This window comes from Chiloscyllium punctatum, chromosome 21 (assembly GCF_047496795.1).
Source record: "Chiloscyllium punctatum isolate Juve2018m chromosome 21, sChiPun1.3, whole genome shotgun sequence".
NCBI classification, from domain to species: domain Eukaryota; kingdom Metazoa; phylum Chordata; class Chondrichthyes; order Orectolobiformes; family Hemiscylliidae; genus Chiloscyllium; species Chiloscyllium punctatum.
This window is the reverse complement of record NC_092759.1, coordinates 4,101,540-4,120,425: the sequence shown is the minus strand read 5'-3', so window position 1 is coordinate 4,120,425 and position 18,886 is coordinate 4,101,540. Positions and strand designations below refer to the sequence as shown.

The window sequence follows — 18,886 nt, the reverse complement described above, 5'->3', positions numbered from 1 at the left end:
ACCCTAACCTGCACATCCCTGGACACTATGGGACAATTGAGCACGGCCAATCCACCCTAACCTGCACATCCCTGGGCACTATGGGACAATTTAGCACGGCCAATCCACCCTAACCTGCACATCCCTGGGCACTATGGGACAATTTAGCACGGCCAATCCACCCTAACCTGCACATCCCTGGGCACTATGGGACAATTTGGCACGGCCAATCCACCCTAACCTGCACATCCCTGGACACTATGGGACAATTGAGCACGGCCAATCCACCCTAACCTGCACATCCCTGGGCACTATGGGACAATTTAGCGCGGCCAATCCACCCCTAACCTGCACAACCCTGGGCACTATGGGACAATTTAGCGCGGCCGATCCACCCTAACCTGTACATCCCTGGAGCAAACCCAGGCAAACCCCCCACCGACAGTCGCCCTGGGGTGGAATAGGACTGTGTGAGGCAGCTGTGCTAACCACAGAGTCCGAATTGGAAGTTATTAGATGCCAGTCAGGACAGTGATGAAAGTGTTCTTAAAGGGTTAAGAATCTGGTTCAGCTCAATTCAGTTTCGTCTGTTTGGAATGAACACCAGGAAGCTGGGGCTGATTGGTTCGGGAGCCAGGCTTGGCTCTGAATAAACACAGTTTGTGGAAGATTGCACCAGAGAGGGGGACGATCGATAGAGAGAGAGAGACCATCAGCGCTGCCCTGTTTGAGAGGAGGGGAGAGAGAGAGAGAGAGAGAGAGAGAACACTCTCGGATTCTGCAACAGGTCAGTCTGAGTCAACCTGAGCTCTCATTGAGCGACTGCAGCCTCAGGGAGACGTGAGAGATTGCGACCTGGGGGGAAAGTTCAAATCCCAAGTTGGTTCATAGCCCCTGGTCTGGTTTGTTCCATGTCTTTTATTCCAGGAATGCCCCCTTTTGCGGAAGACCGTTTCGGGGGGAGGGCTTGAGAGGGAGGGTCAGAGAAATTCTGCAGGAGAGCTGGAGAGGTTACACCCAGGAATGGGTCCGGGTGTGGGCAGGAGGAGACTCAATACTGACTTGAGGCGCGCTAATCCCGATTCCTGAGATGCTTCCCCCTGGGCTCTGGGTTTACCATTCTCCCGTGTGGTCGGACCCTTGTTAAAGCAGTAAGACAGCTTCCTGTTCTTCATCCCTGGGGCGATAGCCATCTCTCCAACTCGGAAAGGGTTAGGAGGAAGGGAAAGTCCCTAAGAGAAGATCACGAGCAGGCTGTTCAGCCCATTGAGGGCTGCTACCCCGTTCCATAAAACCATCAGATTGAGGCCTCCCTCACGGCCTGTGCCATCCCTTTCCGATCAGTCGAGACGTTCCCCCCCCCCCCCCACCATCAAACCAAACTTTACCTTGAGAGTAACCAAATGTGTCACCCTGGACAGGCGAAGGTGGTGAGGGAGAGAATTCCGAATGCCAATGACCCTGGGGGGGATGGTTCCTGTCCTCGTTTTGCCCACCTCACCCCACCCCATCCAGCACGAGAGTCAAACAGCACGTACACAGACCCTTCGGCCCAACCCAACAACCATCCCAACCCAATCTAGTCCCACCTGCCAGCACCCGGCCCATATCCCTCCAAACCCTTCCTATTCATATACCCATCCAAATGCCTCTTCAATGTTGTAATTGTACCAGCCTCCACCACTTCCTCTGGCAGCTCATTCCATACACGTACCACCCTCTGTGTGACAGAGATCGCTCTCACGTCCCTTTCCCCTCGCACCTTGAACCCCGCTCCACAGAAAACACCTTGACTATTCACGCTATCCATGTCCTTCATAGAATCATACAATCCCGACAGAGCAGAGGCAGGCCACTCGACCCATCAGTCCAGGCCGGCCCCTCCAAAGAGCATCCCACTCCCCTACCCTGACCCAATATCCCTGCAATTCCCCTGGCCAATCCACCCTGACCTGCACATCCCTGGGCACTATGGGACATTTAGCGCGGCCAATCCACCCTAATCTGCACATCCCTGGGCACTATGGGACAATTTAGCACGGCCAATCCACCCTAACCTGCACATCCCTGGACACTATGGGACAATTTAGCACGGCCAACCCACCCTAACCTGCACATCCCTGGGCACTATGGGACAATTGAGCACGGCCAATCCACCCTAACCTGCACATCCCTGGGCACTATGGGACAATTGAGCACGGCCAATCCACCCTAACCTGCACATCCCTGGGCACTATGGGACAATTTAGCACGGCCAACCCACCCTAACCTGCACATCCCTGGGCACTATGGGACAATTTAGCACGGCCAATCCACCCTAACCTGCACATCCCTGGGCACTATGGGACAATCTAGCACGGCCAATCCACCCTAACCTGCACATCCCTGGGCACTATGGGACAATTTAGCACGGCCAACCCACCCTAACCCGCACATCCCTGGGCACTATGGGGCAATTTAGCACGGCCAATCCACCCTAACCTGCACATCCCTGGGCACTATGGGACAGTTTAGCATGGCCAATCCACCCTAACCTGCACATCCCTGGGCACTATGGGACAATTTAGCACGGCCAATCCACCCTAACCTGCACATCCCTGGGCACTATGGGACAGTTTAGCACGGCCAATCCACCCTAACCTGCACATCTTTGGATTGTGGGAGGAAACTGGAGCACCCGAAGGAAACCCACACAGACACGGGGAGAACGTGCAAGTGATGATTTTATAAACCTCTCTATATTAGCCCCTTAACCTCCTACTCTCTAAGGAAATTGTGGTCCCAGCCTATCGAGCCTCTCTTTATAATGTGGTGACTCAGTGGTTAGCACTGCTGCCTCATGCGCACTGTATGCCAGGTTCACTTCCAGCCTCGGGTGACTGTCTGTGTGGAGTTTGCACATTCTCCCCGTGATTGTACGAGATAATCAGAAGGTTAGAGAGTGTGGACAGTGAGAGGCGTTTTCCTCAGATTGTGAAGGTTAACATGAGGGGTGATAGATATAGGACAGATATCAGAGGTAGGTTCTTTACTCAGAGGGTAATAGGGGTGTGGAACGCGCTGCCTGTAACAGCAGACTAGCCAACTTTAAGGGCATTTATATGTTGATTGCATAGACATATGGACGAGAATAGAATCAGGTAGGTTCGATCGGCTTCAGTTTGGTTCCACAGCTCAGCGCAACATCGAGGGCTGAAGGGCCTGTACTGCGCTGGAATGTTCTATGTTCAGGGGTGTGTAGTTTAGGTGGATTAGTCAGGGGTAGATGTAGAGTATTAGGGTACGTGGAATGGATCTGGGTGGGTTACTCTTCGGAGGGTCGGTGTGGACTTGTTGGGCTGAACGGCCTGTTTCCACACTGCAGGGAATCTATGAGCTTCTAAGAACCCAAACCCTCCAGTCCCGGCAACATCCCGATAGATCTCTTCTGAACCCTCTCCAGTTTAAAAATGTCCTTCCTGTAACAGGGGGACCAGATCTGGACACAGTTCTCCAGTACAGGCCTCACCAACGTCCTTTACGTGACTCATCCAGCCTCCCAAACCACTCAGGGTCTTGAACACGCCCACCTGTCGCCCTTCTGCAGCACTCCCAAGTGTCTAGACCACGGATGTAGGTTTGCTCACTGAGCTGGAAGGTTCATTTTCAGACGTTTCGTCACCGTACTAGGTTACATCATCAGTGAGCCTCTGGATGAAGCGTTTTCTCTTTGTATTTAGGTTTCCTTGGGTTGGTGATGTCATTTCCTGTTCTTTATCGCTCGGGGAGTAGTAGATGGGGTCTAACTCGATGTGTTTGCTGATAGAGTTCCGGTTGGAATGCCATGCTTCTAGGAATTCTCGTGCGTGTCTCTGTTTGGCTTGTCCTAGGATGGATGTGTTGTCCCAGTCAAAGTGGTGTCCTTCCTCATCTGTATGTAAGGATACAAGTGAGAGAGAGTCATGTCGTTTTGTGGCTAGTTGGTGTTCATGTATCCTGGTGGCTAGTTTTCTGCCGGGGTTACAGTAGGATGGAAAATCTTCCAGTAAAATTGCTCAGTTAACTCTGACCTTTGAGGTGTGTTTCTCTCCCTAGCTCCCCGGGAAACCTGGACAGAATCCCCTGATTTTCTTTCTCCTCAGCAGTTTCCGAACCTGCCGATTTCAGGATAGCGGAGAGCAGGAGGGATTTATTCCCGAGCCCTGGGCAACCACCTCGACTCTCAATCGTGAAAGGGCTGGGGCTGTCCCCAAAGGTCATCAGGGCGTTGGGCATTAAGGATGTGCAAGGGGGATGTGTCAGAATGGGGGAACGTGGAGCATTTTCAGAGCAGAGTATTGTAAGATTTGGAGGGCTTTGGGAATGGAGAATTGGGAGAAATACTGTGGATGGTTGGGTTTGGCTGGAGGACGTTTGGGGAACTTCGGGGCCATTGAGTTGCTGACCTTTGGCAGAGGGGTCTTCATGTCACGGTGGGAGGGAGGTGAGGAGGGTGGGTCAGTCACTGAGGTTAAGGAGGAGGTCTGGTTTGGGCTTGAAGATCAGTCAGACGGTGGGGGAGGAGAGGTGAGGGTAGTGAGTGAGCCTTCAGACTGAGAACACTGACCACCTTGCCAGACCTGTTCCGCTGTAACCACACGTGACAATGCAGTGAGGTTCCTGGGATCATCCGGACACACTCTCCCAGTCAGAGGCTTGGTCACAGGGTGGCATTGTATCCTACTGTAGTGTAATGGGTGGAATAGCGTGGTGCTCACTGACAGCACGTACTCACACTCACACACGCTCTCTCGCACTCACACTCACACACACACACTCTCTCTCACTCAAGCTCTCTCACTCACACACGCACACACTCACACACGCTCTCTCGCACACACACACACACACACACACACACACACTCTCTCTCTCACTCACACACTCTCTCTCTCACGCACACACTCTCTCTCTCACGCACACACTCTCTCTCTCACACACACACGGTCTCACATTCACACACGCTCTCTCTCACACACACACGGTCTCACATTCACACACGCTCTCTCTCACACACACGGTCTCACATTCACACACGCTCTCTCTCACACACACATGCACTCTCACACACACACTCACACATGCTCTCACACTCACACACACACACATGCTCTCACACTCACACATGCTCTCACACTCACACACACTCTCTCACACTCACACATGCTCTCACACTCATATATGCTCTCACACATGCTTTCTCATGCACACACTCTCTCACACTCACACACACTCTCCCACTCACCCTCTCTCACACTCAAACACACTCTGTCACATGCTCTCACACTCATATACGCTGTCACACACACGTTCTCACACTCACACATGCTCTCACACTCATGCTCTCACACTCACACATGCTCTCTCATACTCACACACACTCTCAAACTCATACACGCTCTCTCACACTCATACACGCTCTCACACTCATACACGCTCTCACACTCACACACGCTCTCTCACTCACACACGCTCTCTCACACTCCCTCACACTCACACATGCTCTCACACTCATATATGCTCTCACATACACACACACACTCGCACACGCGTTCTCACACTCACACATGCTCTCACATTCATACACGCTCTCACACACACACTCACACACTCGCACACGCGGTCTCACACATGCTCTCATACTCACACACGCTCTCTCAAACTCATACACGCTCTCTCACACTCACCCATGCTCTCTCACACTCACACACGCTCTCTCACAGTCAGCCATGCTCTCTCACACTCACACACGCTCTCTCACATTCACTCTCACACACACTCTCTCACACTTACACATGCTTTCTCACACTCAGACACACTCTCTTACACTCACACACGCTCTCTCACACTCACTCTGACATATGCTCTTTCACACTCACACACGCTCTCTCACACACATAAGCTCTCTCAGACACACTCTCTTACACTCACGCTCTCTCACACTCACACATGCTCTCTCACACTCACTCTCACACTCACACATGCTCTGTCACACTCACACACACTCTCACTCACACACGCTCTCTTACACACACACGCTCTCTCACACATGCTCTCTCACACACTCTCACAATCACACACACTCTCTCACACTCTCTCATGCTCACACATGCTCTAATACTCACACACGCTCTCACACTCACACATGCTCTCTCACACTCATGCTCTCTCACACTCACACATGCTCTAACACTCACACATGCTCTCACACTCACACACGCTCTCTCATACTCACACATGAATTCACACACACACACGCTCTCTCTCACTCACTCACACTCACACACGCTCTCATGCACACATCTTCTCACACTCACACACTCTCACACTCATACACGCTCGCTCACATTCATACATGCTCTCTCACACTCACTCTCACACTCATACATGCTCTCTCACACTCGCATACACTCCCTCACACTCACATACGCTCTCTCTCACACACACATGCTCTCTCAGTTATACACGCTCTCACACTCATACATGTTCTCTTACACTCATACACACTCTCTCAAACTCACACATGGTCTCTCAAACTCACACACACTCTCTCACACTCATACACACTCTCTTACATTCACACACGCTCTCTCACACTCACACATGCTCTCTCAAACTCACACATGGTCTCTCAAACTCACACACACTCTCTCACACTCATACACACTCTCTTACATTCACACACGCTCTCTCACACTCATACATGTTCTCTTACACTCATACACACTCTCTCACACTCACACATGTTCTCTTACACTCATACACACTCTCTCACACTCACACATGCTCTCTCAAACTCACACATGGTATCTCAAACTCACACACACTCTCTCACACTCATACACACTCTCTTACATTCACACACGCTCTCTCACACTCAATCTCTCTCACACTCACACATGCTCTCACACTCACACACACTCTCTCACACTCATACACGTTCTCTTACACTCATACACGTTATCATACACACACACTCTCACACTCACACATGCTCTCTCATACTCACACATGCTCTCTCACACTCACACCCACTCTCTCATACTCACACATGCTCTCTCACACTCACACCCGCTCTCTCACACTCACACATGCTCTCTCACACTCATACACGCTCTCTTAATCTCACACATGCTCTCTCACACTTACACACGCTCTCTCACACTCACACCCGCTCTCTCATACTCACACATGCTCTCTCACACTCATACACGCTCTCTTAATCTCACACATGCTCTCTCACACTTACACACGCTCTCACACTCACATATGCTCTCACACTCACATACACTCTCTCACACTCACGCTCTCTCACACTGACACACGCTCTCACACTCACATATGCTCCTTCACTCTCACACGCTCCCACACTCACACACGCTCTCTCACACTCACACGCGCTTGCTCACACTCACATGCGCTCGCTCACACTCACACGCGCTTGCTCACACTCACACACACTTTCTCACACTCACACATGCTCTCACACTCACATCCACTCTCTCACACTCACATACGCTCTCTCACACTTACACATGGTCTCTCACACTCACTCACTCCCTCACACACACTCGCACTCTCTCACATACACTCACTCTCTCACACTCACGCGCATACACACACGTTCCCTCTCTCTCTGTCCCTCCCCATACTCCCCCCTCCCCTCGGGGACCCCCCTGTAAATACTGACACACTCCCCCCTCCCCTCGGGGACCCCCTGTAAATACTGATGCACTCCCCCCTCCCCCCCGGGGACCCCCCTGTAAATACTGACACACTCGCCCCCCTCCCCTCGGGACCCCCCTGTAAATCCTGACACATTCCCCACTCCCCCCCAGACTCCCGCTGCTGTATTTGCTGAGGGAAAGCTGACGATGATGCTAGGGTCCTGCTGGTTGGGCCTAGTGCAGCCTTTGGCCCTCAGCCGATCCCTGCTCTCAGTCGATCCCCAGCCTCTGTAGATTCCCCACCCTCAGTCGGTCCCGGGATGGTGTGGCTAACCCGCGGATCTCTCTCCCCTCAGGCCTGGTTTCTCGGTGGATTTCCCTGCAGGCCCGGTGCTGGTGGTTAGGCCGCAGCCTGAAGCTAACGCCATGCCTCAGCGGGTGGGGCGATACAAGGGGCAGGATTACCGGGCGCTGCGTCGCTCCTGTCAACGGCAGAGGAGCCTGTTCGAGGACCCCCACTTCCCCGTCACCAACGATTCCATCTACTACACCAAATCGCCGCCTGGCACCATAGAGTGGAAACGCCCTGGGGTAAGGCCACAAACCATCGCTCAGCCTTCCGCCTTTCGGGAAAACGATTGGAGGCCATTCGGCCCATGCACTCCTCTCTCAAACCTGTTCCTGCATTGATGGGGGGCAGTGTAGAGGGAGCTTTACTCTGTATCTAACCCCGTGCTGTCCCTGTCCTGGGAGTGTTTGATGGGGGACAGTGTAGACCTTGTCTATTCACCCTATCCATGTCCCTCACATAGTCATAGAGTCATAGAGATGTACAACATGGAAACAGACCCTTCGGTCCAACCCGTCCATGCCGACCAGATATCCCAACCCAATCTAGTCCCACCTGCCAGCACCCGGCCCATATCCCTCCAAACCCTTCCTATTCATATACCCATCCAAATGCCTCTTAAATGTTGTAACTGTACCAGCCTCCACCACATCCTCTGGCAGCTCATTCCATACACGTACCACCCTCTGTGTGAAAAAGTTGCCCCTTAGGTCTCTTTTATATCTTTCCCCTCTCACCCTAAACCTATGCCCTCTAGTTCTAGACTCCCCCACCCCAGGGAAAAGACTTTGTCTATTCACCCTATCCATGCCCCTCATAATTTTATAAACCTCTATAAGGTCACCCCTCAGCCTCCAATGCTCCAGGGAAAACATCCCCAGCCTGTTCAGCCTCTCCCTGTAGCTCAAATCCTCCAACCCTGGCAACATCCTTGTAAATCTTTTCTGAACCCTTTCAAGTTTCACAACATCTTTCCAATAGGAAGGAGACCAGAATTGCTCGCAATATTCCAACAGTGGCCTCACCAATGTCCTGTACAGCCACAACATGACCTCCCAACTCCTGTACTCAATATTCTGACCAATAAAGGAAAGCATACCAAACGCCTTCTTCACTATCCTATCTACCTGCGACTCCATTTTTAAGGAGCGGTGTTGCTCAAAGGAGCAGTGTTTCTTACACAAGGGGCCCGCGTTTGCCTCCTTCTGAGTCACGGGAGAACTGGGCCCATAGTTGTGTTCTCCATGGCGACGCCTCGGCCAATCAGACACCACCAGCCAACCAATCGGAACCCTTTCATCCTGTCACAATATGGCGGGTTGGGAATTTGGCATTCTTGCGTGCGGTCCTGACGAGCGGAGGGCAGAAGAGCAGCTCTCTCTCATCCCGCTATCAAACTACCGTTTGCCACCATTTCTACTAGGCCGGTCGAGGGTGGCTGCCGCACTTCCGATGGTGCCATACCGAGGCAGGGTAAAGGTCCCTCGGATGGTTCTCTGAAAGGGGGAAGGGTAGTTAACACCCTCCCTCCACTCCCCCACCCTTTACCCCCCCCCCCTCCACTCCGATCACCAAAATCTGGGAGCCATTTTGTGACCCCCCCCCGTCCAACTCCTGCCCAGCTGGCGCCGAATTCGGATAGCTGCCCATGACGCTCTGTCAGGCTGTCAAAGTGAGGCGGCAGGGAAGGCGCTACAGAAATGCAGGTTCTCCGCCCGAGGAAGAGGCCGTCGGGAAGTTTTGTTTCAAATTTGCTGTCGTTGGTGACGGGAGATCCCCCGCGTTCTCCCCGGCAACGCAAATGCCAATCAGCTTTTGCCGACTGCCTTGCGGAGCTCGCTCACGTTGCGTGTTTGTGTTTTGGCACTCTTGCAATCGCGTCCTGACGGGAGCGGGCTTAACGGGAAAGGCTTCATTGCTCGGAGCCTGGGGCCTACCGCTCTCCGGTGACCACCTGAACCCCGTGACCTCTGACCCCGTTCTTCCCCACAGGAACTCTGCGAGGATCCCCGGTTGTTCGTGGATGGGATCAGCTCGCGGGATCTGAACCAGGGGAGCCTGGGAAACTGCTGGTTTGTGGCGGCCTGTTCCTGCCTGGCAACGGAGTCCTCGCTATGGAAAAAGGTCCGGAACCTTCCGTGTCGTTCTTCCCCTCCACCGGGGGGTAAGGGCGTGGGGGAGGGTAAGGTTACGGACATATGCCCTAATCTGACAAATTATCCCCATCACACTCTCCCAGGACAGGGACAGCAGAGGGTTAGATAGAGAGTAAAACTCCCTCTACACTGTCCCCCATCAAACACTCCCAGGAGAGGGACAGCACGGGGTTAGATAGAGAGTAAAGCTCCCTCTACACTGTCCCCCATCAAACACTCCCAGAACAGGGACAGCATGGGGTTAGATACAGAGTAAAGCTCTCTCTACACTGTCCCCCATCAAACGCTCCCAGGACAGGGACAGCACGGGGTTAGATACAGAGTAAAGCTCCCTCTACACTGACCCCCCTATCAAACACTCCCAGGACAGGGACAGTACAGGGTTAGATAGAGAGTAAAGCTCCCTCTACACTGTCCCCCATCAAACACTCCCAGAACAGGGACAGCATGGGGTTAGATACAGAGTAAAGCTCTCTCTACACTGTCCCCCATCAAACGCTCCCAGGACAGGGACATCTCAGGGTTAGATACAGAGTAAAGCTCCCTCTACACTGTCCCCCCATCAAACACTCCAAGCAGGGGTGCAGTCCATGGGAAACCAGAGATCCGGGTTTCAGGATCCGTCAGGTTCGGGATCCCTTGTGGGAGCCATGATGATCACCGAGGGGTGGGGACCGGTTCTCTGGGTGTAGGTTTCCGGGATGGTGGCTGGGGTTGACCGTCTGGAATGATTCCCGCAGGTGATCCCGGATCATGGGGGTCAGGAATGGGATCCGAAGCGACCGGAGGACTATGCTGGGATCTTCCATTTCCGTTTCTGCCGCTTCGGGGCCTGGTTGGACGTGGTGATCGATGACCGTCTGCCCACCATCAATGGGCAGCTCATCTTCTGTCACTCTGCAGAGCACCGTGAATTCTGGTGCTCCCTCCTCGAGAAGGCCTACGCCAAGTAAGTCAACCCATCCCCATCTCTGATTGGACAGGGCATCCACCTTCCCCATCCCTGATTGGACAGGCCAAGCCCTTTCGCATCTCTGATTGGACAGGGCATCCACCTTCCCCATCCCTGATTGGACAGGCCATCCCCCTTCACGTCCCTGATTGGACAGGACATCCACCTTCCCCATCTCTGATTGGACAGGGCATCCCTCTTCGCTTCCCTGATTGGACAGGGCATCCACCTTCTCCATCCCTGATTGGTCAGGCCATCCACCATCCCTGTCCCTGATTGGACAGGACATCCACTTTCCTGTCTATGATTGGACAGGGCACCCACTATCCACATCCCTGATAGGACAGGCCATGCACCTTCCCCATCCCTGATAGGACAGGCCATGCACCTTCCCCATTCATGATTGGACAGACCATCCACCTTCCCCATCCCTGATTGGACAGGGCACCCACCTTCCCCATCCCTGATTGGACAGGCCATGCACTTTCTCCATCTCTGATTGGACAAGGCGTCCACCTTCCCCAACCCTGATTGGACAGGCCATGCACTTTCTCCGTCTCTGATTGGACAGACCATCCACCTTCCCCATACCTGATTGGACAGACAGTCCATCATCCTGTTCCTGATTGGATAGACCATCCATCTTTCCCATCCCAGACAGGACAGGCCTTCCACCTTCCCAGTCCCTGATTGGACAGATCATCCACCTTCCTTGTCCCTGATTGGACAGGGCAGTCACCATCCCCATCCCTGATTGGACAGGCCATCCACCTTCCCCATTCCTGATTGGACAGGTCATCCACCATTCCCGTTCCTGATTGGACAGGCTCTCCTCCTTCCCCATCTCTGATTGGATAGACAATCCACCTTCCCCATTCCTAAATGGACAGGCCATCCACCTTCCCCATTCCTAAATGGACAGGCCATCCACCTCCTGCTCCTGATTGGACAGGCCATCCACCTTCCCTATCCCCAACTGGACAGGCCATCCATCATCCCCATCCCTCATTGGACAGGCCATCCTCCTTCCCCATCCCTCATTGGACAGGCCATCCTCCTTCCCCATCCCTGATTGGACAGGCCATCCTCCTTCCCCATCCCTCATTGGACAGGCCATCCTCCTTCCCCATCCCTGACTGGATGGGCTGTTCATCCTCCCCATCAGTCGGGCTTGAATTGAGATCTCTGTAGAGGGAGCTTTACTCAGTATTTAACCCTGTGCTATGCCTGCCCTGGGAGTGTTTGATGGGGGGGACAGTGTAGAGGAAGCTTTACTCTGTATCTAACCCCATGCTGTCCCTGTCCTGGGAGTGTTTGATGGGGGACAGTGGAGAAGGAACTTTACTCTGTATCTAACCACGTGTTGTCCCTGCCCTGGGAGGGTGTAGTTTCTGTTTAAAGCAGTAGAGGGAGCTGACCGAGTTTGGACTGTCCCTGGGACTGACAAACTGGGTTGGGCTTGGGGTGGGGGTTGGGGTGAGGGTGAGGGTGGGCGTGGGCGTGGGGATTAGGGTGAGGGTTGAAATTGCGGTTGGGGTGTGGATGGGGTTTGGGGTTGGGGGTTGGGTTGGAGAGAGGGGTGGGGGTGAGGATGACAGTTGGGATTGGGGTGAAGGTTGGGGTTGGGGTTGGGGTTGGGGTTGGGGTTGGGGTTGGGGTGAGGGTTGGGATTGTGGTGGGGGTTGAGGTTGGAGTGGGGGTTGGGGTTGGGGTTGGGGTTGGGGAGAGGGTTGGGGTTGGGGTTGAGGTTGGGGAGAGAGTTGGGCTTGGGCAGAGGGTTGGGGTTGGGTTGGGGTGAGGGTTGGGGTGGAGGTGGGTGTTGGGGTCAGGGTTGGGTTTGATGTTGGGGTGGGGGTGGGGCTGGGGGTGGGGGTGGGGGTGAGTGTTGGGGTGGGGGCTGGTGTGGGGTGGGGGTGGGCGTGGTGTGCGGGGGTAGGGTTTTAGGGTGAGGGTGAGGATGGGGGTTGGATTTGGGGTTGGGGTGGGGTTTGGGGTTGGGTTTGGTGTTGGGGTGGGGGTTGTGGTTGGGGTGAGGGTGGGGTTGGGGATTGTAGTGAGGGTTGAGGTTGAGATTGAGGTGGGGGTGAGGGTTGGGGTGAAGGGTGAGGGTGGGGTTTGGGGTGAGGGGGTTGGGGTGAGGGTTGAGGTGAGGGTTGGGGTGGGGGTTGGGGTGAGGGTTAGGGTGGGGGTTGGGGTAGGGGTGATGTTTGGGGTGAGCGTTGGGGTGAGTGGTGAGGGTGAGGGTTGGGATTGGGGTGGGTGTGGGGGTTGGGGTGGGGGTTTGGTTTGGGTGGGGGGGAGGTTTGGGTCGGGGTGAGGGTTGGTGTGAGGGTTGAGGTGGGGGTGGGTGTTGGGGTGAAGGTGGGGGTGAGAAGGGATTGGAATGGGATCCTCCTGTGCCGATGTGGATGTGATTTTCCTGTCTGCCCTCCCCAGGTTGAATGGCTGTTACGAGGCCCTGGATGGAGGAAACACTGGGGACGCGCTGGTGGATTTCACTGGGGGGGTGTCCGAGCCCGTGGCCCTGACCCAGGGGGATTACAGCGGAGACCTGGACAAGAGGAACGGACTCTACCAGAACCTCCTGAAGGCCCACTCCAGGAGCTCACTCATCAGCTGTTCCATCCGGGTAACGACTCACTCACTGGGCGCTACATCAATGCAGCCCGGTCTGCACCGACACTCCGAGTCCGCGCCCGTGGTGGGATCTGTGTACCGTTTGGTCCGTGCTCGTCAGACAGACCCTTCGGCCCAAACCAGGCTGACCCACCTGCCCCTGCACTCCCCCCCACCCAAACCTTCCCTTATCCACAGACAGTGGTGGGGTGGGGGGTAATGGGACTGAGTGGGTCACCCTCCACACAGACAGGCAGGAGGGAGTGGCTTACAGACTTCCTGCAGGAAGGGTAGGCCATTCTGCCCCTCGGGGCTATCCACCATTCTGCTAAATTCGAGTCATAGAGATGTACAGCACGGAAACAGACCCTTCGGCCCAACCCGTCCATGTCGGCCAGATATTCCAACCCAATCTAGTCCCACCTGCCAGCACCCGGCCCATATCCCCCCAAATCCTTCCTATTCATGTACCCATCCAAATGCCTCTTAAATGTTGTAACTGTACCAGCCTCCACCACATCCTCTGGCAGCTCATTCCATACACGTACCACCCTCTGGGTGAAAAAGTTGACCCTGAGGTCTCTTTTATATCTTTCCCCTCTCACCCTAAACCCATAAGGTCTCTGTCTTGCTCTGGGGGACAGTGTAGAGGAAGTTTTACTCTGTATCTGATCCCGTGCTGTCCCTGTACTGGGATGGGGGACAGTGTAGAGGGAGTTTTACTCTGTATCTAACCCCGTGCTGTCCCTGTCCCTGGGAGTGTTTGATGGGGACAGTGTAGAGAGAGTTTTACTCTGTATCTAACCCTGTGCTATCCCTGTCCTGGGAGTGTTTGATGGGGACAGTGTAGAGAGAGTTTTACTCTGTATCTAACCCCGTGCTGTCCCTGTACTGGGATGGGGGACAGTGTAGAGGGAGTTTTACTCTGTATTTAACCCCGGGCTATCCCTGTCCTGGGAATGTTTGATGGGGACAGTGTAGAGAGAGTTTTACTCTGTATCTAACCCCGTGCTGTCCCTGTACTGGGATGGGGGACAGTGTAGAGGGAGTTTTACTCTGTATCTAACCCCGTGCTGTCCCTGTCCTGGGAGTGTTTGATGGGGGACAGTGTAGAAGGAGTTTTACTCTGTATCTAACCCCGTGCTATCCCTGTCCTGGGATGGGGGACAGTGTAGAAGGAGTTTTACTCTGTATCTAACCCCGTGCTATCCCTGTCCTGGGATGGGGGATAGTGTAGAAGGAGTTTTACTCTGTATCTAACCCCGTGCTATCCCTGTCCTGGGATGGGGGACAGTGTAGAAGGAGTTTTACTCTGTATCTAACCCCGTGCTATCCCTGTCCTGGGATGGGGGACAGTGTAGAAGGAGTTTTACTCTGTATCTAACCCCGTGCTATCCCTGTCCTGGGATGGGGGACAGTGTAGAGGGAGTTTTACTCTGTATTTAACCCCCGGGCTATCCCTGTCCTGGGAGTGTTTGATGGGGACAGTGTAGAGGGAGATTTACTCTGTATTTAACCCCGGGCTATCCCTGTCCTGGGAGTGTTTGATGGGGACAGTGTAGAGAGAGTTTTACTCTGTATCTAACCCCGTGCTGTCCCTGTACTGGGATGGGGGACAGTGTAGAGGGAGTTTTACTCTGTATCTAACCCCGGGCTATCCCTGTCCTGGGAGTGTTTGATGGGGACAGTGTAGAGGGAGTTTTACTCTGTATCTGATCCCGTGCTGTCCCTGTACTGGGATGGGGTACAGTGTAGAGGGAGTTTTACTCTGTATCTAACCCCGTGCTGTCCCTGTCCTGGGAGTGTTTGATGGGGGACAGTGTAGAGGGAGTTTTACTCTGTATCTAACCCCGTGCTATCCCTGTCCTGGGATGGGGGACAGTGTAGAGGGAGTTTTACTCTGTATTTAACCCCGGGCTATCCCTGTCCTGGGAGTGTTTGATGGGGACAGTGTAGAGGGAGTTTTACTCTGTATCTGATCCCGTGCTGTCCCTGTACTGGGATGGGGGACAGTGTAGAGGGAGTTTTACTCTGTATCTAACCCCGTGTTGTCCCTGTCCTGGGATGGGGGACAGTGTAGAGGGAGTTTTACTCTGTATCTAACCCCGTGCTGTCCCTGAGTTGGGATTGTGTTTGAAGGGGACAGTGTAGAGGGAGTTTTACTCTGTATCTAACCCCGTGCTGTCCCTGTCCTGGGAGTGTTTGATGGGGGACAGTGTAGAGGGAGTTTTACTCTGTATCTAACCCCATGCTATCCCTGTCCTGGGATGGGGGACAGTGTAGAGGGAGTTTTACTCTGTATCTAACCCCGTGCTGTCCCTGAGTTGGGATTGTGTTTGAAGGGGACAGTGTAGAGGGAGTTTTACTCTGTATCTAACCCCGTGCTGTCCCTGAGTTGGGATTGTGTTTGATGGGGGACAGTGTAGAGGGAGTTTTACTCTGTATCTAACCCCAATGCTATCCCTGTCCTGGGATGGGGGACAGTGTAGAGGGAGTTTTACTCTGTATCTAACCCCGTGTTGTCCCTGTCCTGGGATGGGGGACAGTGTAGAGGGAGTTTTACTCTGTATCTAACCCCGTGCTGTCCCTGAGTTGGGATTGTGTTTGATGGGGACAGTGTGTAGAGGGAGTTTTACTCTGTATCTAACCCCGTGCTGTCCCTGAGTTGGGATTGTGTTTGAGGGGGATAGAGTCCTGACCCTCACTAAACAACACCTCTCCTTCCACCCGCCAACCCAATGGAACAGTCCCTCCCTCCATCTGCCCCTCTAGATCTGGACTCCCCCACCCCAGAGAAAGGACTTTGTCTATTTACCCCATCGAGGCCCCTCATGGTTTTATAAACCTCGATAAGGTCACCCCTCAGCCTCCGACGCTCCAGGGAAAACAGTCCTCCTTGTCCTCCTGGAACCTGCCCTCCGAGAATAGCCCCGCCCCAAACATCACGAAGGGGGCAATTAGGGACGGGCAGCAGAGGCCGTCCTTACCCGCAGGCCTCACCTCCCCCTCCCACCCCCAACCCGAAACGGACCAGGAATAACAGAGGAGCGACACCCCCGCCCCCACCCCCCCCCCCCCCCCCCACCCCACCCCCCCAACCGACCCGATTCGATCCCCGGTCCTCCGCTCTGATCGCGGTGAGGAATGCCGGGGCGGCGGGGGGGGGGGGGGGGGGGGGGGTGCTAGACGGGCCGAACGGTCCCTTCGGGGAAACTCTCTGGCGCGCTCCCAGCTGCCGGGAGAGGGCGGTGAGAATTCCCTCCCCCCACCTCCCGTGCTCTCCGGGATCTTGCTTTGTCGTGCAAAGGTGCGGGGGGGGGGGGTGGAGGGGACAGAGGGAGGGAAGGGAAAAGGGGGGCTGGGGGGGAGAGGGGGACAGAGGGAGGGAAGGGAAAAGGGGGGCGGGGGAGTGGAGGAGGGGACAGAGGGAGGGAAGGGAAAAGGTGGTGGTGGGAGGGAGGGGAGAGGGAGGGAAGGGAAAAGGTGGTGGTGGGGAGGGAGGGGAGAGGGGAGGGAAGGGAAAAGGTGGTGGTGGGAGGGAGGGGTTGACGTGAAACGCCTCCATTGACGTCTCCCCCTTACGCTCGGTCCCCTTCCCCTCCACCCACCCCACCCCATGGCCATCTTTGGTTTCTCTCGTACTGTGTCCAGCCGGAGTCCGGAGAGCAGCTGGAGGCCCAGATGGACTGCGGCCCTGGTGAAGGGCCACGCCTATGGGGTGACGGATATCCCGCAAGGTCCGTGTTGGCCAAGGGCTCATGGCCTTCTTCAAGCAGGAGAAACTCTACATGATCCGGATGCGGAACCCGTGGGGCAGCACCGATTGGAACGGCCCATGGAGCGACGGGTCAGTGTGGATGGGGAGGCAGACCGTTTCCATTGGGTTGGCGGGGGAGCTGTTGTTCAGTGAGGGTCAGGATTCTGAACCCCATCAAACACTCCCAGGACAGGGACAGCACAGGGTTAGATACAGAGTAAAGCTCCCTCTACACTGTCCCCCCATCCCCAGGGGCAGGGACAGCATAGAGTTAGATACAGAGTAAAGCTCCCTCTACACTGTCCCCCATCCCAGGGCAGGGACAGCATAGAGTTAGATACAGAGTAAAGCTCCCTCTACACTGTCCCCCATCCCAGGGCAGGGACAGCACGGGGTTAGATACAGAGTAAAGCTCCCTCTACACTGTCCCCATCAAACACTCCCAGGACAGGGGACAGCACGGGGTTAGATACAGAGTAAAGCTCCCTCTACACTGTCCCGCATCAAACACTCCCAGGACAGGCATAGCACAGCGTTAGATACAGAGTAAAGCTCCCTCTACACTGTCCCCTCATCAAACACTCCCAGGACAGGGACAGCACGGGGTTAGATACAGAGTAAAGCTCCCTCTACACTGTCCCCATCACAGGACGGGTGGGGTAGATACAGAATGCCTGGTTCTTGCTAACTGGGACTCATCGTAAAAGTGCCTGAGAAGGCCAAAGAGCTGAAAGGTCGTAGCTTAGCCGATTAGTTTGAGGTGGAGTCAGAGAGGGTCTGAGGGGCAATGATGGGCAACAAAACCCCAGGGGATTGTGGGATAGCCTCGACATGACAGCCATGTTGGAATGCCCAACCCAATGTGGCCCTGGGTCACTGCCAAGCGATTGGCTGTGGGAATGGGTCCGTGGGGAGGGTGGGGTTTGGGGAGAACATGGTGGAAATCTGCCGTCGGAAAACACCCTGCCCTCAGACGCGGCCAAGTGCCCTCGATCCAGGGACCTCTAACCGTCTGATCGTCTCTGTAGGTCTGAAGAGTGGCAGAAAATCAGCAAGGCGGAGAGGGAGAAGATCGGAGTAACTGTCAGTGATGATGGAGAGTTCTGGTAAGGTTTCTCATACCCCCTTGATCAATAGGCCCCTCCCGACCTGAGCTCTCCCCTCCCCCCTTCCAACTCTGACCTCTTCTGCAAACCCACCCTTTGTGCCTCCCATTCCCATCGCTGCTGGGAGAGTGTACGTCTCTCTCCCCATCTCCCTTAAACGCTTTAGACCTCGAGACCATGCAACACAGGTGCAGAATGAGGGCCATTCGGCCCATCGAGTCTGCTTCGCCATTCCATCATGACTGACCTTTTCTCGGCCTCGTAACCCTCCACCCCCCCCCCCCCC

The 18,886-nt window shown here is 54.6% G+C and overlaps 1 protein-coding gene and 1 pseudogene across 1 annotated transcript in view; one reads left to right on the top strand and one right to left on the bottom strand.

The window, feature by feature from the left end:
• Nucleotides 1-581: 581 nt before the first annotated feature.
• Nucleotides 582-18,604, top strand: LOC140492534 (calpain-5-like; annotated as a pseudogene).
• A 149-nt stretch (nucleotides 18,605-18,753) lies between these two features.
• The window catches only part of LOC140492432 (transcription initiation factor TFIID subunit 6-like), a 12,629-nt gene continuing 12,496 nt past the window's right edge, over nucleotides 18,754-18,886 (bottom strand). The window contains exon 9 of the mRNA XM_072591323.1: nucleotides 18,754-18,760. Coding sequence (XP_072447424.1) covers nucleotides 18,754-18,760 — 7 coding nt within the window. The remainder of the gene's footprint in view (nucleotides 18,761-18,886) is intronic.